Here is a 26,258-nt window from a genome sequence, read left to right on the forward strand (position 1 = left end):
TCCTATCGGAAGGTCTGTAAGGTTCTCTATAGATTGGGTCCTATAGGAAGGTTTCTCTATAGATTGGTTCCTATAGGAAGGTCTGTATTATTCAGGTTCTCTATAGATTGGGTCCTATTGGAGTGTCTGTATTATTCAGGTTCTCTATAGATTGGGTCCTGTAGGAAGGTCTGTATTATTCAGGTTCTCTATAGATTGGGTCCTGTAGGAAGGTCTCATAGGAAGGTCTGTATTATTTCTCTATAGATTGGGTCCTATAGGAAGGTCTGTATTATTCAGGTTCTCTATAGATTGGGTCCTAGGAAGGTCTGTATTATCAGGTTCTCTATAGATTGGGTCCTATAGGAAGGTCTGTATTATTCAGGTTCTCTATAGATTGGGTCCTGTAGGAAGGTCTGTATTATTCAGGTTCTCTATAGATTGGGTCCTATCGGAAGGTCTGTATTATTCAGGTTCTCTATAGATTGGGTCCTGTAGGAAGGTCTGTATTATTCAGGTTCTCTATAGATTGGGTCCTGTAGGAAGGTCTGTATTATTCAGGTTCTCTATAGATTGGGTCCTATCGGAAGGTCTGTATTATACAGGTTCTCTCTATAGATTGGGTCCTATTGGAAGGTCTGTATTATTCAGGTTCTCTATAGATTGGGTCCTATCGGAAGGTCTGTATTATTCAGGTTCTCTATAGATTGGGTCCTGTAGGAAGGTCTGTATTATTCAGGAAGGTCCTACCGGAAGGTGTGTATTATTCAGGTTCTCTATAGATTTGGTCCTATCGGAAGGTCTGTATTATACAGGTTCTCTATAGATTGGGTCCTACCGGAAGGTGTGTATTATTCAGGTTCTCTATAGATTGGGTCCTATGGGTCCTATCGGAAGGTCTGTATTATTCAGGTTCTCTATAGATTGGGTCCTGTAGGAAGGTCTGTATTATTCAGGTTCTCTATAGATTGGGTCCTATCGGAAGGTCTGTATTATACAGGTTCTCTCTATAGATTGGGTCCTGTAGGAAGGTCTGTATTATTCAGGTTCTCTATAGATTGGGTCCTATCGGAAGGTCTGTATTATTCAGGTTCTCTATAGATTGGGTCCTACCGGAAGGTGTGTATTATCCAGGTTTTCTATAGATTGGGTCCTATCGGAAGGTCTGTATTATTCAGGTTCTGTTTATGGAAGGTACATTGATATTTGGTAGTGGTATTTCTGTATTATGTGATATAAAGTACAATTAAACACGAGATGTTTTTGACATTTTATTCAATGTTTACAACAATAAATACACTGTTCTATACAACATGGAATGAGTTTAGTGTAACCTAACCTATGGACATCAATACAAGTGACACATAGACTTTCTACTTACTGTAAAAAATAGTGATCATTAATCATCTGACACCGCTTCTGCTACATCAAAAGTTATTTAACTTAAACATTGTATTAATACATCTTCTGCAAAAAGAGGCCCATAGGGCTTTAACGTCACCTGAGTTAGTTTTCTTCTTGCAGCATGTCATAGAAATAATCTTGTTAAAAAATTTATAAAATGTGCATAACATCAACTGCTGTCCCATGCTAAGGCTTCTAACCAAGTTTGAATTAAAAGAAGTTACACCCAAAAATGTCATTTTTCTGTATAAACTCTTCCATCCATGAACAATATTTAATAGAGTCTGGGTATCTAGGTATTGAAAAGATCCATTTGACTCCTTTCAACCCCATCCACCAGCCCCGCAGGATCAGCCAGTCAATATGTGCATATCATCAGTCATGCTAATAATTCTAACTTAGTTTCTTACAGAAAATTAACAAATTATGTTCAAAAATGTAATTTTCCTATATAAACTATAGTAAGTATTACCCCTTCTCGAGGGGGAAATACGAGACCCTGGGGTCATTAAATGAAATTCTGGTGAAGTATTAGAAGGCCTGATAATTAAATCCATAAAGGTTATTTGATTCTACCATACCTGGGTATGGAGAAGAAGATTTTTGAAGTTTCAATCAGTTTTACCAGTTTGGCCCAGGCCTCCTGGGAGTGGGGACTGAATAATTCACAATTAAAGTGCACCTTTGGCTATGGAAGGTTTCTATAAAATTTCATTGAAGTATGTTCAGAAAGTCCAAAATGTTAGAAGCTGACGAAGATGATGACATACTTGACACTTGTGACCATGAAAGTAGGTCAAGGTCAATCATATGAACAAAGGTTGTAGCCTTTTATTCCAGCATGCTACAGAACTAATATCAGCACCTTGGGCCTTTTAGGTTATTAAGAACTTGAGATTTTGCCACATTTACCCTGTGACCTAGTGGGTCTAGGTCAACTATATAAACAAACTCATAGAAGTATGCTACAAGCACAACATCAATGCCCCTGGCCTTTTGGTTATTGAAAAGATGTCACTGAAAGTTTAAACACATTGACCCTATGACTTTAAAAGTGGGTCAAGGTCATTAATTTTAATAACTTTGGTAGCCCTTCATTCCATTATGCTAGAGGCCAAATGTCAGCACCCTATGCATTTGGGTTATTAAGAAGAAGTCATTTGAATATTTTGATGAGAACAAACCTCATTGTCTTTTGGTTATTGAGAGAAGTCATTTGAATGGAAAGTTTGCACATGGTAGATGGCACACAATGATGGAAGAAACATGATGGCTACACATGACAGGTCAGATGACCTAAACATGACAAAAACATGTTTCACTATCACATTATTCAAGTCAGATAAGTTATCTATCAAATGTCACTATTAATTGAAGATGAAAGTGATTTGGCTCCTAATGAATCAATACTGATATGAAGGTTGGTTACTTTGGAACAAATCAAATGCCTTTTACAGGAAATAATTTGATTTAACTTGAATTCTACTTCTTGCCTGTCTAAGAAAGGCTGAAAACTTTGACACCTGTTGTCTTTGACCATTTTATATTCGTTGTTGACATCAAGTCCTAGTTTATTTGCAGGAAGAATAAATATCATTTTAGCACTGTATTATAAGGTCTCCAAATTTCATTCATGTGCGAAGCATGGATGGTACTGTAACAGTGATCAACCTAGACTAACCAAGATACACCATTATCTTTTAAATTTTTATTTTCTGATCAATAGTGCAAACTTCATTTCCAATTTCAAAATTGTTTTTGTTATTTTTTTTCCTATAAGGAGACTTGCTTTGTATGTTATTGATGTTTTTGAATATCCAATATTTTCGAAAAATATGCAAAACAATTAAAATCATTGAATTTAAATCACCAAGGTTAATACGGTTTGTTGTTTATATTTTGCACAATTGAATTTATAATGATTTTACCTCTTGTCACAAATACAAGCTTATCTGTTGTGACTGACACTATTCTAGAAAAACGGCTGTAAAACTCTGAACACTGACAAATTGTAATATATCACTGCACATTATAAACACTATAAATTCTGTCCAAAAGAATTCGATGAAGGAGTAGTATTCAGATATAAACGAGATTCTGATGTACACACAAATTCAAGCAACTGTGATTGGAATGAAAAGGTTCTGTTACAGTGCAATGTCAGTAAATCCAAGACTGTGAATGTAGGAAATGACTGACTTAAAATGTTGAATAATTAGAAATATATTTTACATTATGATTATTGTATTATAGAATCAGTCCTAGCATGCCACTGCCACATGTACAAACATTGTGTAGTGTAATAAATTATAAATAATGCACAGAAAAAGATATGCTTTGGAAATAAAAGTTTTTCATTTGTTATTTTAACAAAAAATAGTGATATGCTTGTTTCAGCTGTACACTGAGCCAATTACAACAAAACAAGATATTACAACCATCCATTTTTATAAGTAAACATTGCAGTGTACTACCTGATCAACTCACTATGATAGCTACCAAGTACTTAAATATATACATGTCCTTTTCAAGTTTCAAACTGAATCATATTTAAAACCCTTTAAAAGGAAAATTACAAGACTCTGCATAAATATGCATACCAAACTGTTATGAAGGTTAAAAGTGTAAAATTGATCAAACTAATAATGCATAAGTGTAATTTATAGACCAATAAATGACCTAACGTTTGTAGACCAATAAATGACCTAATGTTTGTAGACCAATAAATGACCTAACGTTTGTAGACCAATAAATGACCTAACGTTTGTAGACCAATAAATGATCTAATGCTTGTCGACCATTAAATGACCTAATGTTTATAGACCAATAAATGACCTACCATTTATAGTCCAATAAATGATCTAATGTTTATAGTCCAATAAATGACCTAATGTTTATAGTCCAATAAATGACCTAACGTTTGTAGACCAATAAATGATCTAATGCTTGTCGACCATTAAATGACCTAATGTTTAAAGACCAATAAATGACCTAATGTTTATAGACCAATAAATGACCTAACGTTTATAGACCAATAAATGACCTAACGTTTATAGACCAAAAAATGACCTAATGTTTATAGACCAATAAATGACCTACCATTTATAGTCCAATAAATGATCTAATGTTTATAGTCCAATAAATGACCTAATGTTTATAGTCCAATAAATGATCTAACGTTTATAGACCAATAAATGACCTAACGTTTATAGACCAATAAATGACCTAACGTTTATAGACCAATAAATGACCTAATGTTTATAGACCAATAAATGACCTACCATTTATAGTCCAATAAATGACCTAATGTTTATAGTCCAATAAATGATCTAATGTTTATAGACCAATAAATGACCTACCGTTTATAGACCAATAAATGACCTAATGTTTATAGACCAATAAATGACCTAACGTTTGTAGACCAATAAATGACCTACCGTTTATAGACCAATAAATGACCTAATGTTTATAGACCAATAAATGACCTAATGTTTATAGACCAATAAATGACCTACCGTTTATAGACCAATAAATGACCTAACGTTTGTAGACCAATAAATGACCTAATGTTTGCAGCTTTGTGATAGAAACATCATGTAAAACAAATATCTATTTAGTTAATAAATAAATCACTTATAACACAAATACAACACTACACTTCTTTATATAAAAAAGAAAAGCATGATTCTTCAAAGGTATAATATACCATATTGAAAAATGAACATGGTTTAACAGATTCCAACAAACTACATAGAAACAGTCACAATGACAGATTTTAAAAAATTATGTAGGAGTCTTATTTATAATATGGCTTCAGTAAAATATTTCTAATCCAACTCCAAAGAATTTCCACAGAGGTTTACTACTGTATTGAAAATGGGACTATTTTGATCCAGTAAACCTCAATTTCAAAAGATATTTTAAAATATGCCTATTATTGGTTGTAAATATATGTGTATCTTCAATCAAAGAGGCTGGACTGGCAGCGTTTTTTTGTTGTAGAGCTATGAATTAGTGATTTAAATAAAACAGACAACAAAGTTACATAACTATGGACATGTTTTGTCTTTAGTAATTGGGTAGAATATGCTCCAGTCTGTTGGTGGCTGGATGAATTCAAAACAGAATCAGGATAACAAAAACAACTCTAGTCACAGAAAATCAAACTTTAGCCACCAGAAACTCATTTCAAATAGAAGTAACAAAAGGTCAAACGAAACAAAATCAATATCAAGGTCGCATAAAGAGTCAAGGTCATAGAAACAAAACCAACATCGAGGTCACAATAAAGAGTCAAGGTCATAAAAACGAGATCAACATCTAGGTCACAATAAAGAGTCAAGGTCATAGAAACAAAATCAACATCAAGGTCACAGAATGAGTCAAGGTCATAGAAATAAAATAAACAAATTAAAGGTTATACAAACAGAACAAATTAACAGAGAAAAGTCAAAATCACATAAATTTCAACACAATGTTGCAATTGGCTAAAAATGTCATATTCTACTACATAACCTTGATTAAACAAAATGTTGGAAACAAGATACAACGTAAGTTTGTTATATCTAGTACAAAATGAAAATATCTCAGCCACAAGTCATAGTTAATAATGGTTGATACCTATCAAACACTCTCAACACTAATACATTAATTTTCTTTCCAGCACAGAGTATTTCATCACTTCAAAAGTGTGAAAAATAAACAAATTAGTCCTGTAAAAGACAACTGTACTGATTTTGACAAGTAAATTATACATAACAATGATGTAGACAACACCAGGTGATAGTAAAGCATATATCCTATATACACTGTACAATTATGTACATAACATAAAGTGGATTTTGATTGGTTTGATTTCAGATATTGTCAAACATTCATGAATTTGAAAATTAATCAATAAGGTACGTTGTACCAACATATATATTTAATTATATTCTCTCTCTCCTGTTCTGTACATACTAAAATGGGAAACAAATTAATTAATTCAATACAGAACGCAAACTCTTGTTTCCTAAAATTAAAGGTCAGCAAAGTTGTAGATGGAAACTATGGTGTCAAGAACATGTCTTTGAAAACCACTAGTTAAAAAATGCAGAAAAATAAGTGTATGGAAACAATTGGTCACAGAAATTAGCTTTTTAAATTCTACAATAAACCCAGTAGACAATACATTATATCTAACTCAAAGTCAGGTGAGGAAGGGGGTGGGGACTGGTTTGGATGCAGATTTTTGCCCCATTTTGGGGAGAAAATTGATGAATTGAGAAGGATTTTATGGAGTTAACTGTAAATTTTCTGAATTTGGCTTAAATATAAAATAATTGCAATAGGGAATAGGGACCCATTATATGTCCCAAAAGGCTGATGATGCTACTGAATAGTTATAGATATGGGTGGGTCTTATTGTCAGAGATGAATAAAAAGTTGAGAAAACAGTATAATTTATACAAGATTGTTTTTATTACAAATATGCAAATAAAATACTTAACATAAATTAAAAAAAACAAGAGACCCCATTGATCACCTGGTATTCCATGTTCATCAAAAATAAAATCAGTGTTAATATCACAAATATATTGAAGTGTACACTATTTTCTTTCAAAGTGGGCACATCCAATCAATTTTAACAGTTATGACTTGAAATTTTAGTAATTTTTCTTGAAATTTGTTGGGCTTTGACATATAAACATTTTTCCGTCAAATTCATTGCTTCTCTGACTTCTGGTTTAGCAAAAGAAGTCTTCCATAGGTTTCAAAAAATTCAATTCCTGTGACCTTCAATATCGGTCAAGGTAATTTCTTCTTGTAAACATTGTCAGTCATAATCCCAGTAATCTACAAGCCAAATACCATGCTTCTGCACATTTTGGTTAGTCAGAAAAAACTTTTTAAGGTTTAAAACAATTTGATTTTTGTGACCTTGAATAAGGGTCAAGGTCATTTCTGTTTGCAAACAACCTATCAGCCAAATATCATGCTCCTTCATCTTTTGATAGTCAGAAAAAATCCTTTTAATTTGACCTCTGTGACCTTGAATAAAGGTCAAGGTAACTTGCTTTCCCAAATTTTGTTGGGCTTCGTCAAGCAAAATACCAGCCAAATACCATATTTGGTCTGCTGGTTATTAAGAAGCAGTTGTTTAAATGAAAACTTTGACTCTAGATGAACACTGGATGGGCAGGGTGAGCTAAAAAACATGACGAACTTCACATATTTATGTTTAAATAGATTAATACTGTAACTTATATCTTTCCGTACATATTACATGCCTTGACACTTGTATTTCAATACCTGGAGATTAATAGGATCTTTACCTAGCATGAGGGAAGGCCAGAGAAATCTCAACCCAGGGAGAAGATTCACAACTGTGTAACCTGAGGCTTTGCCAAGGGTTAGAGTATTGAATCTCCTCTGAGTGTAGAGATTTCTCTGTCAAATCTTCAAACCAGGGAATAATCATTTTTCTACCCCTTTTCTCGAACATGCTAGAAATATATGAGTAACAAGATAAATATATTCTGACAAATATGGAAAAAAATCAGGCAGGTAATGACTTTTGTTTATCAAAGAATTGTATCCACTTTAAAATTTACATTTTTTTTATAGTGAAAAACCATTCTGGTACAAGTTATGCCAATCCTCCTTTATATATATCAGGTAGGGTATACCCACAATATGCTTTATTTTTAAATCAGGTGTCGTCTAGTTTCTGGAGCCAAATATGCTGAGAAGGAAGAGGAAGAGGTTGACGATGTCTAGGTAAAGATTCAGGGCTGCAAAAATGTACTCTTCTGGGGACAGCGAGTACTTGTGTTTACCGCCGATCATCATCTGGGTGTCAAACACGATGTACTGAAAGCAGGTAAAAACACCATATTGTTATCATACATTATCACCTTGTGAAAAATCTATAATCAGTGAAAAACACAGTGTACTGACAAAACAACAATCTGCATATTGTCCTACCAAATTCAATTAAAATGATCAAATTGGATATTTGAATGCTGTGATGCCTTGATAAAAAAAATTATTCCTCTGGTAATTTTTCACGTAAATATTGATAAATTCTGAAAATTAAAACGTTTTTATATATACTCATTTGTTGATTTCTAAAATCAAGTCATTAACAATCAGCAAAATCTCATTACAACATATACAATTTTTGTGTATGGAGTGTGGGATATTTACCTGGAGTTGTGTTAGTGTTGTGTATGGAGTGCGAGATATTTACCCGGAGTTGTGTTAGTGTTGTGTATGGAGTGTGAGATATTTACCTGGAGTTGTGTTAGTGTTGTGTATGGAGTGTGAGGTATTTACCTGGAGTTGTGTTAGTGTTGTGTATGGAGTGTGGGATATTTACCTGGAGTTGTGTTAGTGTTGTGTATGGAGTGTGAGGTATTTACCTGGAGTTGTGTTAGTGTTGTGTATGGAGTGTGAGGTATTTACCTGGAGTTGTGTTAGTGTTGTGTATGGAGTGTGAGGTATTTACCTGGAGTTGTGTTAGTGTTGTGTATGGAGTGTGAGATATTTACCTGGAGTTGTGTTAGTGTTGTGTATGGAGTGTGAGGTATTTACCTGGAGTTGTGTTAGTGTTGTGTATGGAGTGTGAGATATTTACCTGGTGTTGTGTTAGTGTGTGTGAGATATTTACCTGGTGTTGTGTTAGTGTTGTGTATGGAGTGTGAGGTATTTACCTGGAGTTGTGTTAGTGTTGTGTATGGAGTGTGAGGTATTTACCTGGAGTTGTGTTAGTGTTGTGTATGGAGTGTGAGGTATTTACCTGGAGTTGTGTTAGAGTAGTGTAAGGAGTGTGATTTACCTGGAGTTGTGTTAGTGTTGTGTATGGAGTGTGAGATATTTACCTGTAGTTGTGTTAGTGTTGTGTATGGAGTGTGAGATATTTACCTGGAGTTGTGTTGGTGTTGTGTATGGAGTGCGAGATATTTACCTGGAGTTGTGTTTGTGTTTTGTATGGAGTGCGAGATATCTACCTGGTGTTGTGTTAGTGTTGTGTATGGAGTATGAGGTATTTACCTGGAGTTGTGTTAGTGTTGTGTATGGAGTGTGAGATATTTACCTGGAGTTGTGTTAGTGTTGTGTATGGAGTTTACCTGTATGGAGTGTGAGTTGTGTTAGTGTTGTGTATGGAGTGTGAGGATATTTACCTGGAGTTGTGTTAGTGTTGTGTATGGAGTGTGAGATATTTACCTGGAGTTGTGTTAGTGTTGTGTATGAGTGTGTGGTGTTGTGATATTTACCTGGAGTTGTGTTAGTGTTGTGTATGGAGTGTGAGGTATTTACCTGGAGTTGTGTTAGTGTTGTGTATGGAGTGTGAGGTATTTACCTGGAGTTGTGTTAGTGTTGTGTATGGAGTGTGAGATATTTACCTGGAGTTGTGTTAGTGTTGTGTATGGAGTGTGAGATATTTACCTGGTGTTGTGTTAGTGTTGTGTATGGAGTGTGAGATATTTACCTGGTGTTGTGTTAGTGTTGTGTATGGAGTGTGAGGTATTTACCTGGAGTTGTGTTAGTGTTTTGTATGGAGTGCGAGATATCTACCTGGAGTTGTGTTAGTGTTGTGTATGGAGTATGAGGTATTTACCTGGAGTTGTGTTAGTGTTGTGTATGGAGTGTGAGGTATTTACCTGGAGTTGTGTTAGTGTTGTGTATGGAGTGTGAGATATTTACCTGGAGTTGTGTTAGTGTTGTGTATGGAGTGTGAGGTCTTTACCTGGAGTTGTGTTAGTGTGTGTGTATTTACCTGGAGTTGTGTTAGTGTTGTGTATGGAGTATATTTACCTGAGATATTTAGTTGTGTTAGTGTTGTGTATGGAGTGTGAGATATTTACCTGGAGTTGTGTTAGTGTTGTGTATGGAGTGTGAGATATTTACCTGGTGTTGTGTTAGTGTTGTGTATGGAGTGTGAGGTATTTACCTGGAGTTGTGTTAGTGTTGTGTATGGAGTGTGAGATATTTACCTGGAGTTGTGTTAGTGTTGTGTATGGAGTGTGAGGTATTTACCTGGAGTTGTGTTAGTGTTGTGTATGGAGTGTGAGGTATTTACCTGTAGTTGTGTTAGTGTTGTGTATGGAGTGTGGGATATTTACCTGGAGTTGTGTTAGTGTTGTGTATGGAGTGTGAGATATTTACCTGGTGTTGTGTTAGTGTTGTGTGAGGTATGGAGTGTGAGTGAGATATTTACCTGGAGTTGTGTTAGTGTTGTGTATGGAGTGTGAGATATTTTGGAGTTGTGTTAGTGTTGTGTATTGTGTGTGAGGTATTTACCTGGAGTTGTGTTAGTGTTGTGTATGGAGTGTGGGATATTTACCTGGAGTTGTGTTAGTGTTGTGTATGGAGTGTGAGATATTTACCTGGTGTTGTGTTAGTGTTGTGTATGGAGTGTGAGATATTTACCTGGTGTTGTGTTAGTGTTGTGTATGGAGTGTGAGATATTTACCTGGAGTTGTGTTAGTGTTGTGTATGGAGTGTGAGATATTTACCTGGAGTTGTGTTAATGTTGTGTATGGATAGTGAGGTGTTTACCTTGGGTTGTGTTAGTGTTGTGTATGGAGTGTGGGATATTTACCTGGAGTTGTGTTAGTGTTGTGTATGGAGTGTGATATATTTACCTGGTGTTGTGTTAGTGTTGTGTATGGAGTGTGAGATATTTACCTGGTGTTGTGTTAGTGTTGTGTATGGAGTGTGAGATATTTGAGATATTTACCTGGTGTTGTTAGTGTTGTGTATGGACCTGGATATTTACCTGGTGTTGTGTTAGTGTTGTGTATGGAGTGTGAGATATTTACCTGGTGTTGTGTTAGTGTTGTGTATGGAGTGTGAGATATTTACCTGGTGTTGTGTTAGTGTTGTGTATGGAGTGTGAGATATTTACCTGGTGTTGTGTTAGTGTTGTGTATGGAGTGTGAGATATTTACCTGGAGTTGTGTGTTGTGTATTGTGTATGGATATTTACCTGGTGTTGTGTTAGTGTTGTGTATGGAGTGTGAGATATTTACCTGGTGTTGTGTTAGTGTTGTGTGGAGTGTGAGATATTTACCTTGTTGTGTTAGTGTTGTGTATGGAGTGTGAGATATTTACCTGTTGTGTTGTGTACCAGTGTTGTGTATGGAGTGTGGATATTTACCTGGTGTTGTGTTAGTGTTGTGTATGGAGTGTGAGTAATTACCTGGTGTGTGTTGTGAGTGTTGTGTATGGAGTGTGAGATATTTACCTGGTGTATTGTGTTAGTGTTGTGACCTGGTAGAGGATGGCTAGGACCAAGATGACCCTGGAGTGAGGACTGTCAATGACCCAGGAGTAATGACCGAGAATGACCCTGGAGTGATGACCCGGTATGACCCTGGAGCAAGGACCCAGGATGACCCTGAATGACTATGGAGTGATGACCCAGAAGGACCCAGAAGTACTGACCGAGAATGACCCTGGATTGATAACCCAGGATGACCCTAGAACCAGGACCCAGAATAATCCTAGAATGATGACCCAGAAAGATCCTGGAGTGATGACCCAGAATAACCCTGGAGTAATGACCCAGGGTGACTGGATATAGATTATCACAAAACACAAAAACATTGTATACGGACAACAGACTGGATATAGATTATCACAAAACATTGTATACTGACAACAGACTGGATATAGATTATCACAAACCACAAAAACATTGTATACTGATGTCAGACTGGATATAGATTATCACAAAACATTGTATACTGACAACAGACCAGATATAGATTATCACAAAACATTGTATACTGACAACAGACTGGATATAGATTATCACAAAACATTGTATACTGACAACAGACTGGATATAGATTATCACAAAACATTGTATACTGACAACAGACTGGATATAGATTATCACAAAACATTGTATACTGACAACAGACTGGATATAGATTATCACAAAACATTGTATACTGACAACAGACTGGATATAGATTATCACAAAACATTGTATACTGACAACAGACTGGATATAGATTATCACAAAACATTGTATACTGACAACAGACTGGATATAGATTATCACAAAACATTGTATACTGACAACAGACTGGATATAAATTATCACAAACCACAAAAACATTGTATACTGATGTCAGACTGGATATAGATTATCACAAAACATTGTATACTGACAACAGACCAGATATAGATTATCACAAAACATTGCATACTGTTAAACAGTGTGGTATGTCAGAGCTAAGGACAGAACATACAGCCTATTAACCAAACCTTTAGTCTATTAAAGATATTTTAAGTGTTCACGCCAGATTTTACCACAGTGATACAAGTGAAACATTCCAAGAAATATGTTCCTATTCAGAAGGAATTTACATTCTACTTTGTCTAATTTGAATGCTTCAGTATAGACAAACATTAGTGTTTCCAATTCAAGATATTTGGGGCTAAAATTCACTGAAAAAAACTTCTGCCTGCTTAATTTCATATTTTTGTCGTAGACGAGCTGCTGAAAATTACCAAAACTGAATGAAACAATCCAAACTATATATCTACACCATACTTACAGCACTGAACAGGAGAGCACCAAGGCAGGAATAAGCTAGTCTGGCATACTGAAAACACATAATCATAACCATGTAGCATTTTCAAACAAATTTAAAACTTTTTTTTTTTTGCAGTCAAACTTTCTCATTCATTAACTGTTGTCAGCATATAGGATATATTTAGACTGCAAACTCTTTTGTACTTCTGTGGTGAAAGATAGAAAACAGATATTGATATCTTTATGTATAAAATGAATATAAAGAATGAAATAATAGTATCTTAGATTAGATTTTAAAAATATAACTTCTTTGACAAATTTTACCAAATATCAATGTTTACTATCTGAAAAATTTCAATGTCAAAATTAAGTTGAATTCACAAAAGTAATTATTTTCCTAATTACAACAAATAAATAATTCAGTATTTTGAATAAAGAACAAGCAATTTTGATGGTTTTCTTTTTCCCAACATTGTACTTACCTCATTTTGGATTATGGCACAGAGAAATCCAAAACAAATGAGGACGATCAGAAAGACAAACAGCAGTCCTCCCATCATTGTGAAATCAATCTAGAAATGGACAAGTGATTGTGGTGAAATCTATCTAGAAATGGACAAGATGATAGTGGTGAAATCTATCTAGAAATGGACAAGTGATTGTGGTGAAATCTATCTAGAAATGGACAAGTGATTGTGGTGAAATCTATCTAGAAATGGACAAGTGATTGTGGTGAAATCTATCTAGAAATGGACAAGTGATTGTGGTGAAATCTATCTAGAAATGGACAAGTGCTTGTGGTAAAATCTTTCCACAAAAGGACAAGATGATAGTGGTGAAATCTATCTAGAAATGGACAAGTGATTGTGATGAAATCTATCTAGAAATGGACGAGATATAACAGGGCTCAACATTAACTTTTATGGTTACCTGTCACCTGTAGGGTCACTAAAAATTTACCTGTCCGAATGATTTATGTACCTGTCCAACATTTTTAACAAAATAAATTCAAAATAAAAACACTAAAACTAATTTTAATGTTTTAATTGTACTTCCATTTAACTAATGAAACAAGGGGAGTTGGAAATAAACAACCAACTGGGGCCTCCTCTGTCTGACCCGCATGTCACTACAGCTTCAGTGCTTTGTAAGGGCCATAGTCCAATACAGGAACGCCAGAAATGGAGATATCCATCAGATTACTGAGCATGTCTACGATCAGAGTTGATCTCCAATCTGAGTTTATCCTAGCCATTGTGGAAATGCTCACAAACAGACAACACTCTAGGATTCTGAAGGACTTCATGAGCAAGTTGGAAGGATGTATGAATTTATTAAAACCTAAAAAGTGAATTCAATTACCATAAATTGAATTTGTGTCTTTTAAGTGAAATTAAATCTAAGTTTAATTCATAATTGTACATATGTATGTATATTATTTTTGTATCATTATTTGATTGCATTAGGCAGTCAATCAATCTTTAAAAAATATTCTGTTAATGTGACTTATATCTCAAAATTAAATGCCAGTACATGTAGGTTTACCTGTATCATATCTGATTGATGACTTTTGTTTAAACACAATTTTTTAACAGTTTTCTGATATACTATCACATTCCATGGATTTTTTAATATTGACATAATACAAAGATTTCCATTTTCAGTTTTAATTTGATTTTTTGCATGAAATATTTATCCCACTTGATAAAATATATACAAAAATAGAGAGTGATAATCTACTTTTATTACAACATTTAAGGTGCTGTTGTATATTACAGGCTAATCTAATTTTGTATATTACAGGCTAATTTAATTATCTTCCATAAAAAAAGTAAATAACTTTTGAATTATAATACGATGGCTGCTTTACCCTCCTTCTACAAGCTTGATATGTCCGATACCTTTGGGGAATTTGACACCATTTTTCTGTTGTAGCTCTAACAGTGATGGATATAATGTGAAAGGGAGTTCTTTGTATGCAACAAAATATGCTGTGTTGAAACAAACAACCAATGGTCACTTTGCTCTTTAATAATTTTTTTATTTGTTGAACCATCCGACCTGTAAGTTGTGGTTGTCTCGAATCCCTTTCTCCCGCATCACTCTCAGTAATGTGACCTCTGTAATCAACAGATAGCGGGCCTTTGCCTCTGATTTGCTGGTCAGATATTTGTTATACCACACCTAATGAGATGAACTAGAATTCTGGCTGTTTGTATTTTCTATTCTGCAGCTATTGGTCTCCATTACAAATGATTGGTTGCAGTTGTTAACATAGTGGTAACAAGATGCACAAAACATTGTGTCTTCTTTGTCATCGAATTTCAACCAGTCATACTCTTCACACCAGTTTTTATACAAACTTTCTGCTTTTCCGTTTTGCGTACTTTTTATATTTTTTTTTGTTCTTCATTCTGTTTTTTGTCAGTGGATCGCCCCCTGACTTGCTTACCTCAAACACTAAAAGTCTTGGGCCTCTCTTTGGCATACTGACGAATCTAACTTTGACAGTTCATCGGTTCACTGCACTGTAGGTGTATCAGGTGTTGTTATGTGTACTCTTGATCACCTAAGCGCTTAGCATTTAATCAGCATGTGGTTGCCTCATTCAAACATCTTGCAGATAATGATTTTGCTTTGTATGCATTGTATTGTAGGCTATGATGGGGCTAATCAAGTTTTAAACAGGATGCCATTTTTTTTTTGGTTTTGACCATATATTTTTACCTGTCTCGTTGGACAGGTCAGGCCCAACTTCTACCTGTCCGACAAGCAGATCTACCTGTCCTGAACAGTCGGACAGTCGTTGATGTCGAGCCCTGATATACCTTGTACTTAAGACACCTACCTTCTTTACATGTGGTCACAATATAACTTATAATTAAGTCAGTACTGGTAATAGTGATGTTGAAATTTTCCTACGCAATAAAAATTCTTCAAAGCAATTGTTTTGATCTCTATGAAAAATTTCAAGGTTACAATAAGGTAAAATTGACACAGAGCATGCTGAGTGACCATCCATACAGATACTGCTCTACACAATAGTGCTGAGTATAAGGTACGAGGATATTTACTATGATGGCCGAAGGCAGTCATGCAGATATAATTCACCAATTTTATACTTTATTTTTCCATCATGGTAAACTTATGTGCATTAGTGTACAGAAACAAAGTATTTTTTTAGTATAATTCTTCCAAATGCATACCATAGAAAACTGAACTATGGTATAAATATTTCATACCTGTCACGTCCACATTGTAGATAGTGATATCAATAGGCCACAAACACTAGTAACAATTATAACATTGTATAAATATTACATACCTGTCACGTCCACATTGTAGATAGTGACATCAATAGGCCACAAACACTAGTAACAATTATAACATTGTATAAATAGTATCGAGAATGTAAAGAGAATCCTCTACTCACCTTAGTTTGAAAAGCAAAGACAGTCAGGGCAAAGGTCACAATCTACAAATTAACAGACATTCAGTTTACTGGAAATGTACAGTACAATAATTAACTTACTGAAGCTGTAATGATATTGATCATACAGAAGAATATTTTTCTGTAACAACTAAAATATTTCTTAGACATTGTTTTCTGTTGAGATGTGTTTCACTTTCCTACAACCTTACAAATTACCGTACCATACTTTACCAGGTATAGCAACCTCTACACACTCCTCATCCCAACCCACCCACCAACCCCATCCTTCCCCATTTTTATAATGTAAGGTACTTACTGCTGTCACACCTACAGCCATCAGAACTGCATTTTCATTGTATGTCCTATAAATATAAACAACAATAATCAACAAGAGGCCCACGGGCATTGAAGGTCATCAGACTATAAAGACCTTTACAAAGGCCAAAGAGGCCTAAAATAAATTGCTCAACTACTCTACATCTTACATAGAAGATGCTGGTTGGTTCATAAAGACATTTTCTGCAAGGTTCAACTACGATTCTTTAAACATGCACTACACAAATGCCATTACTCTGGACATATTGCTTGTTGAAAAAGCATGCTACAGGCCCAATATCAAGACCTTTGACCTTTTGGTTACTGAGAAGAAGTTGCTTCTGCATTTCAACACATTACACCCTGTGACCTTGAGAGTAGGTCAAAGTGAACAAACTTGGTAGCCCTCCATCCCAGCATGCTACAGGCCCAATATCAGCACCATGGACCTTTTGGTGATTGAAAAGAAGTTGTTTGAATATTTCAACACACTTTGCCCCTGTGACCTTGAAATTGGATCAAGGCCATTCATATTAACAACCACTCTAGCATGCTACAAGCGCAATATCAGCACCTGGGTTTTTTGGTTACTGAGAAGTTGTTTCATGATTTTAACATATTTGACCCCAGTGACATTGAAAGCAGATCTAGGTCAATCAGCTTAACAAACATGGTAGTCCTACATCCTAGCATGCTACAGACCTAATATCGGCATCCCGGGCCTTTTGGTTATTGAGTCAAAATCTTTTAAATGTTTTAACATTTTTGACCCCTGAGACCTTGAAAGGAAGTCAAGGTCATTTATATTACTAAACTTGGTACCCTCACATCTTAGCATGCAAAAAGACTATTATCAGCACAACAGACAAAATTATGGAAACAAACCAAACAGCTTTTTCATGTACTAGACTGTTACAATTGGTTTTTTCCAGAAGAGCTATAACTCCAGTGTTATATTTCTCACATTTTCTGACAACAGATTGAGTAAAGATAAAAACAATACATAATAGCAATATTTCTTGATGTGAAGTCAGAAGTGCTAAATTAGAGTGACCAATTTTCTATGATAAAAATGTCACATTCAACATTTCATCAAGTTACCTCTTTTAGCAAAGCAAATTTTACAATATATACAGTGAAGGCTGTTATACTGGTGAGTTTTATCTTGCACTATTTTGGGGGATAAAAAAAAAGTGAAAATAGTAAATACAAAAATTCAATCAATAGAAAAAAGACCATGGTCTGTTTTACGATTTTGTGAAAAGTCTTTTCTACTTCAAGCTTTACTGTAAATCTGTGAAAGATTTGAACCATAAATGAGATTGCAACAAAAACAACCTATACAGTATATCAAGTCCTTACAGACTTTATTATCAAAACATAACTTTAAACAAGTTTAAACTTTTACTTAAAAATGTCTTACATGTAACAAAGCACCACTTACCCTGCCACGCCTCCCAACAAAAATCCTTCACATACCGTCTGTAAAATGAAACCATTAGAAACACCACCATAATTCAGTGATAATTATGCTACTAATTATCCTGCAGTGACTGATCCACATTTTAATGACAGGATTTTTATTATGATAAAACTGCAATACAATAAATCAGGTAATACAACAATATTCAATTATTTTAGCTTAATACGGTTTCAACAATAAAAAAACAACACTAATCTGAAAACGAGTTCACTTGAACATTGAAATACGATAGGTATGGAATATCTGAATTTTCTGTGAAATATTTTTCATTACCAGGGATAAATATTGATATTCATCTATATGGTTTACAATCACAAACAAAAGCAGAATTTGAGGACTTACAAATATGGCGAGTAAAATCATGTTGAGAGGAGACTGACGTCGGACATCCGGACAGCAAGCCAATGCAATGATCATGATGAATGTTAGAACTCTGTGAATCAAAGGTAGTAGTTAAGTACATCAATGTCTTAGGAACAAATTTTCTTAATGTTCCAAATAGATTAAAGTCTCTCTATTAAACAAAATGAGAAATTTTCAGTATTCCCTGATGTATCTAAATAAAAACCTTCCCTCTACTCTCTGTGATACAAATGTCAGATGTCCATTTTCGGTGGTCTAATTAATTAATTGAATTATACTTCTTTCCTTCTTCTGCATCGTAACTTTAATAACAAATAATTCAATTTTTTTTTCCCAATCTGAAATACATGTATATGTATGAATCCAATTGAAACACACCAAATTTTGGAGATCTTTGGTTTTGGTTAAGGCAGTGTTATGAAGCAGACAGGAAAACAAAACATTTGGAGATTGTTTGCAACTAGGTGTGAATCTAAAACTTTATACTGATGACCAATTTCTGTGCCAATATAAAACAAGTACATTTCCTGTTTTATAAAACCAAGTAGAAGAAAATTAGCATCTGTGACCGTACTTTCCAGATACATATTTTCTATATAAGAAGACACGTTTTTTTAAGAATCAGAAATAGAAAGAAGCCAGAAAATGTCTGTAAGAAAGGAGTCACCCACTCCCATATATGTCACCATCTGTTGAGAGGTCCTCAAGACATCAAAATTGATTTGGAAAAGGACCTCAATTTAACAATTTAGCAAGATCATGGAAAGGGAGGGATAAGTGGAATGTGCTTCAAACTTGCTGAAGCTACCATATTAGATCATTTAAATAAGATTTATACTTACATTGCAACATACCACAGCCATGGGTTCACGGCTGCAAAGTTCTGCACAGCTGGTCTGCAGAAACAAATCATGACAATGTGACATCTCATTAAATCACAGCATATACAATTGTAATTTGGTTACCTGGGAATGAAATATTGAGGCAAAGTAAACAATATGCAGGATCTTACATGAGTTTCCAATTGATATGTGAATTCAAATTCAAGATGGAAAGAAGGAATCTCTAAATAGTCATGCTTTAGTTTATGAAGAGACCCCCACCTTCCCAGCCGCCTTGTTTTTTAATGATTTGTGACTTCTGTAAACCTGCAGCAGTTTTGTTGAAGCCTAAGCAAGTGTCAGATAAGATAAAGAACACATCAACCATAAGGCAGAATTAATGTGAGAAATCATTGTAAAATTGCACAAAAGACACACAAGTAAATAAGCAGCTTTCGTTACAAATTCAGAGCTAGAAACGGTAGAGTCAAGCCATGAATTAAACTGCATCATACAGCTGTTTCATCCCTCTAGGACTCATAAGCTATGTTAAGGGCCTAAATTTTGAAGCCTAAGAGGCAAATGAGGAGAATTCAAAGTGATTAAAAAGAAATGTAAAAATCTAGACAGGGAGGTGCACTAGCCCCATAATTAAATAAAATTTCTCTATTTATAGCAACAGTGACCCTGACCTTTGGCCTTCAAAACTGTAAAGCTATCCAAGGCAATGTAATAACAGTGACTCTGACCTTTGACCTTCAAAACTGTAAAGCTATCCCAAGCAACATTTCAGTAAGGAAGTATTGTATGAGGTTTGGTTAGATTGGCTAAAGCAATCTCTAGTTTTTACATTGAAACATATTTTCTAATTATAGCATCAGTGACCTTGACCTTAAACCTTGGGAGATGAAAAGCTACATTCCCGAAGCAAGCACTCCCTTCAAGGAGGCTTGACATAAAGTATGAATGCCATTGCATAACAGAATTTGAGATACTATACAGAAACCAAAAATGGGACAGACAGATGGACAAGCTGATTACTATAGGGCACCTACATCTTGATGCGAGGCCCTAATAAAGACAAAACAAATACAACTAAAAGGTATCAAAACTAGAGAGAAATGAGAGACTAACATCAAGAAAATGTAAACAAAATGAAAAAAAGAAACAAAGAACCTCTAGAATTTTTAGTTTCTACAAAGTATGTTAAATAATACCCATAGCTGAGAAGGACTTATTTACACTTACGCATACAGGAAGAGACAAATAAACAGGATGGTGACTAAGATTTGACAGAGCAGGATCCCATACACCTTTCTGATAAAACCTGGAAATATATTGTTTATGTTCAGTGAGAAGTCATTCAGGCCTTGTTTAGTGCCAGCTCAAAACAACTTACAGCCAGCAAATGTGTTATGGTTTAAAAAATTTCCCTGAAATATTTAATGTGTTATGGATTACAGTGTTTAACAGAAATTAATTTCAAAACCATTAAATCTAAACTAAGACTTGAAGTTACTAACAAAGCCATCTATTTATAGCAATTTAAATAATATGGAAAATCACAATTATTCAATTCATTTGAACAAAGATAAATAAGAAATCTTTAAGATAATAATAGAACATGGCTACACTAGGAAATTCATGGGAACAACAAACATACATGTATGATGCACTTTCTATGAGGTTGTAAATATTTATATAGTTAAGACATCAAAAGAGTGAAGTGTCTATAGCAACCATACCCATTCGAATGGTCTTTTCACTGAAGGCAAAGTTGTCTCCCATGTTGAAGCCTTGAGTTGAATCATCATCATTCATTTTGATAGATTTCAGTTCACACTGGGGTGCCTTTAATTATTTATCTCGATCTGTAAGATGAAAGATATATGCAATCAATGTTTCAATCTGAATATCATAGAACATATGTATACCTGTGTATGGGTACCAGTACATACATGTGTATACCTGTGTATGGGTACCAGTACATACATGTGTATACCTGTGTATGAGTACCAGTACATACATGTGTATACCTGTGTATGGGTACCAGTACATACATGTGTATACCTGTGTATGAGTACCAGTACATACATGTGTATACCTGTGTATGGGTACCAGTACATACATGTGTATACCTGTGTATGAGAACCAGTACATACATGTGTATACCTGTGTATGAGTACCAGTACATACATGTGTATACCTGTGTATGGGTACCAGTACATACATGTGTATACCTGTGTATGTGTACCAGTACATACATGTGTATACCTGTGTATGAGTACCAGTACATACATGTGTATACCTGTGTATGAGTACCAGTACATACATGTGTATACCTGTGTATGAGTACCAGTACATACATGTGTATACCTGTGTATGAGAACCAGTACATACATGTGTATACCTGTGTATGAGTACCAGTACATACATGTGTATACCTGTGTATGAGTACGCGTACATACATGTGTATACCTGTGTATGAGTACCGATACATACATGTGTATACCTGTGTATGAGTACCAGTACATACATGTGTATACCTGTGTATGAGAACCAGTACATACATGTGTATACCTGTGTATGAGTACCAGTACATACATGTGTATACCTGTGTATGAGTACCAGTACATACATGTGTATACCTGTGTATGAGTACCAGTACATACATGTGTATACCTGTGTATGAGAACCAGTACATACATGTGTATACCTGTGTATGAGTACCAGTACATAAATGTGTATACCTGTGTATGAGAACCAGTACATAAATGTGTATACCTGTGTATGAGTACCAGTACATACATGTGTATACCTGTGTATGAGTACCAGTACATCAATGTGTATACCTGTGTATGAGTACCAGTACATACATGTGTATACCTGTGTATGAGTACCAGTACATACATGTGTATACCTGTGTATGAGTACCAGTACATACATGTGTATACCTGTGTATGAGTACCAGTACATACATGTGTATACCTGTTTGTAAGTACTAATACATACAAGTGTATACCTGTGTATGAGAACCAGTACATACATGTGTATACCTGTGTATGAGTACCAGTACATACATGTGTATACCTGTTTGTAAGTACCAGTACATACATGTGTATACCTGTGTATGAGTACCAGTACATACATGTGTATACCTGTGTATGAGAACCAGTACATACATGTGTATACCTGTGTATGAGTACCAGTACATACATGTGTATACTTGTTTATGAGTACCAGTACATACATGTGTATACCTGTTTGTAAGTACTAATACATACAAGTGTATACCTGTGTATGAGAACCAGTACATACATGTGTATACCTGTGTATGAGTACCAGTACATACATGTGTATACCTGTTTATGAGTACCAGTACATATATGTGTATACCTGTTTGTAAGTACTAATACATACATGTGTATACCTGTGTATGAGAACCAGTACATACATGTGTATACCTGTGTATGAGAACCAGTACATACATGTGTATACCTGTGTATGAGAACCAGTACATACATGTGTATACCTGTGTATGAGTACCAGTACATACATGTGTATACCTGTGTATGAGTACCAGTACATATATGTATATACCTGTGTATGAGAACCAGTACATACATGTGTATACCTGTGTATGAGAACCAGTACATACATGTGTATACCTGTGTATGAGTACCAGTACATACATGTGTATACCTGTTTGAGTACCAGTACATACATGTGTATACCTGTGTATGAGTACCAGTACATACATGTGTATACCTGTGTATGAGAACCAGTACATACATGTGTATACCTGTGTATGAGTACCAGTACATACATGTGTATACTTGTTTATGAGTACCAGTACATACATGTGTATACCTGTTTGTAAGTACTAATACATACAAGTGTATACCTGTGTATGAGAACCAGTACATATATGTGTATACCTGTTTGTAAGTACTAATACATACATGCGTATACCTGTGTAGGAGTACTAATACATATATGTGTATACCTATGTATGAGTACTAATACAGACATGTGTATACCTGTGTATGAGTACCAGTACATACATGTGTATACCTGTTTGTGAGTACCAGTATATACATGTGTATACCTGTTTGTGAGTACCAATACATACATTTTTACCTGTTTGTGAGTACCAATACATACATTTTTACCTGTGTGTGAGAACCAGTACATATACTCAACAAAAAACAGAAATGCACAATTAATGCTGTAGAGACCCATTAGAGCTCTTACTGCCAGAAATCACTTGCATGCCAAGAGAATCATTGTGCGCTGACCTTAAGTCGGGCCACCTTTGACACCATGGAGGTGGCAAGTGCATCTTGACTGGAAGCGCAGACATGACCTGAATTGGTTTGGGATGCATCGGTGGAGGCGTATGATGTTCATCGACAATTCCAGATTCTGTATGTATTGCACATACGGAAGAAAAAGGGCATATTGCAGACGCGGTAAACGTTTTGCCGATGCATGCATGGATGAATGTGATAGATTTGATGGGGCTTCTGTAATGGTTTGGGGAGGCATCACCCATGGAGTCAAATCCCCCTTAATGGTCCTGGATCTAAACCTCAATGCCATTTGATACAGAGACCAGATCCTCCAACCATATGTCTTTCCACTTCTCAGATGTCATAACCTAATTTTCCAGCAGGATGATGCTTGACCGCGTAGAGTCTGTCGTGATATTACCACGGCAAACAACATTCAGCCTCTGAAATGACCCTTATATAGCCCCAACATGTCTCCAATTGAGCACCTGTGGAATGAGCTGGACAGGCGTATTTGGAAACATCAAAACCCCTACAGCTGATCACAGCATTAACAACATGGAACAACAGGTAATAAGGTATGTCCTCACAAACAGGTTAAAAAAGACATGATTTTATCTATTTTTCAATTTCATCATAATGACTATGTGATACAGGTGGTTCATAAAATTACATGTCACTCTTGCTTTCATTTAAAGTATCAATTACCTAATATAGTAGTTCAAGTGATGATATGATGGATGCTCATTGTAGTCTAACCAATATGGAACATTTAGGAGTTAATCCCCTTAGGTCCCTTAATTACAAAAAATCATCTTCACATATAGGTAGTCTATTGGTAGTCTAACACTATAATAACAATCCAATGGTTGCATTTAATATGATTTTTAATAAGATAAATAATGGACACAGGATGTAAGCCTCTATGTCCATATCAGATGATATTACAATATTTTACAATTTGATATACTTCTGGTGTACAATTAACATGTCCATATATATAAAGTTATTCTTTAGTATTTTCCCAGTGGTTATCTAGTAGTATTTCGAAATTCTCTATATCTCCTGCATCTATAACCTGCTGCGGCAGATTGTTCCATGCATCTACTATGCGAAAGCTGAAAAAGTTTTTCCTTATATCCAAGTTAAACTGGTTTTCATATATTTTCAATGAGTTTCCCCTTGTTTTACTTTCAGTGTCCAGTTGAAATATATCGGTTGTAACGTGTTTATCATAAATATTCCTCACTATCTTGAATACATTGATTAGATCTCCTCTTTCCTGTTGGTGTTCCAAAGTTGGCAATTTTAGTCTCTGCAGGCATTTAGGATATGACAGTTCTTTAAAACCAGGTATCAGTTTTGTGGCCCTCCTCTGGACGTTTTCTATCAACTCGATATCCATCATCCTATATGGACTCCATACACTTGAGGCGTAATCTAGATGGGGTCTTACAAGTGCCTTAAACAATAGTTTAAACATCTTTTCATCAAAATATATAAACGTTCTTCTGATTAATCCAAGAATACTATTAGCTTTGTTTACACCTAACGGGATATGAGTTCTAAAGTTTAGATTTTCATCCACTGTTACTCCAATGTCTTTTTCAGATGTTATGTTCTCCAGTTCTGTTTGTTCACTGATTGTTCCTGTCATGTAATACTTCCCTTTTTCTGTCGAGTTAATTAAAAGTACCTTACACTTGTTCGGGTGAAACTTGAGTAGTCATTTTGATGACCATTGTTCAAGTTTGTTTAGTTCACTTTGCAGAATTTCCTTGCTAAAAGTGGAGATATAGATTTTGTAATTTCGGGTAAATCATTAATATAGACTACAAACAAAATTGGCCCCAACATGCTTCCCTGTGGCATACCACTTACTACCGGGTAAGACATAGACGATTCTCCATTCACTTATTCTCTTTGACATCTGTTATTAAGGAAGTCTTTTATCCAACTGGTGACCTGATCACTTACTCCATATCCTTTTAATTTTTTTAATAATCGGCGATGTGGGACTTTGTTAAAAGCTTTCATAAAGTCTATGTAGGACCAAAATGAAGGTATTTGAGTTAATTTTAGATGTCTTTGAGCATATCAAAGTGTATTTAAGTGTATTTGAGTAAAAAGTCATGCCCGCATATGATAAGCGATCACAAGATCTTTGGGAATAATATTTAGTATGAAAAAATCAATAAAGCCATGTTTTGGAATGCAGTTGGCTATCGCATCACCTGATAAACACTTCATACATATTCATACATTTGAAATATGTGGTTAAAACATATGGTACAGCTATTTACCAAAAAACGCATGGTCACATGCTGCTATGCTAATAATTTTGCGGCGTAATCGCTAAAATAAAATCATCAGTCAGCATGCCAATGTATTCGAACTAAAATGTTTGACTGGCTAAAAAATATCAAATAATTTTGTATGAAATAAAACACATTGTTAAATAAAAAGAAAGTCTTACGTTTTTTTCTGTAGAGAAGCGACAATAAAGATGATCAGAAAATATAACTTTCTATCGTTTCTGCACGTCTACCTAGTACGAACGTCAGCAAAAGAGAAACTACGGGAAATCCGTTTATCCAATATTTTCGTACTTATATATGATATATATTTACCTCTA

General features: G+C 34.9%; 1 protein-coding gene and 1 long non-coding RNA gene across 2 annotated transcripts in view; one reads left to right on the top strand and one right to left on the bottom strand.

Moving 5' to 3' along the window:
• The window catches only part of LOC132556869 (uncharacterized), a 79,102-nt gene extending 70,860 nt beyond the window's left edge, over positions 1 to 8,242 (top strand). Inside the window, exon 3 of the long non-coding RNA XR_009554484.1 lies at positions 8,079 to 8,242. This is a non-coding gene — a long non-coding RNA (uncharacterized LOC132556869). The remainder of the gene's footprint in view (positions 1 to 8,078) is intronic.
• LOC132556868 (protein lifeguard 1-like) lies at positions 1,238 to 26,179 on the bottom strand. Its single transcript, XM_060221309.1, has 11 exons — positions 26,100 to 26,179; positions 21,077 to 21,202; positions 20,580 to 20,658; positions 19,353 to 19,406; positions 18,490 to 18,580; positions 18,109 to 18,146; positions 16,666 to 16,711; positions 16,350 to 16,391; positions 13,399 to 13,488; positions 12,939 to 12,986; positions 1,238 to 8,235 (listed from the first exon to the last, which is right to left on the bottom strand). The coding sequence occupies exons 2-11, from the start codon at positions 21,150 to 21,152 to the stop codon at positions 8,086 to 8,088; spliced, it is 714 nt and encodes a 237-aa protein (XP_060077292.1). The 5' UTR covers positions 21,153 to 21,202; positions 26,100 to 26,179; the 3' UTR covers positions 1,238 to 8,085.
• Between the last annotated feature and the right edge of the window lie 79 nt (positions 26,180 to 26,258).

Source organism: Ylistrum balloti, unplaced genomic scaffold (assembly GCF_031769215.1).
Source record: "Ylistrum balloti isolate Yb309-2 unplaced genomic scaffold, AGI_CSIRO_Ybal_v1 Utg370598, whole genome shotgun sequence".
NCBI classification, from domain to species: Eukaryota; Metazoa; Mollusca; class Bivalvia; order Pectinida; family Pectinidae; genus Ylistrum; species Ylistrum balloti.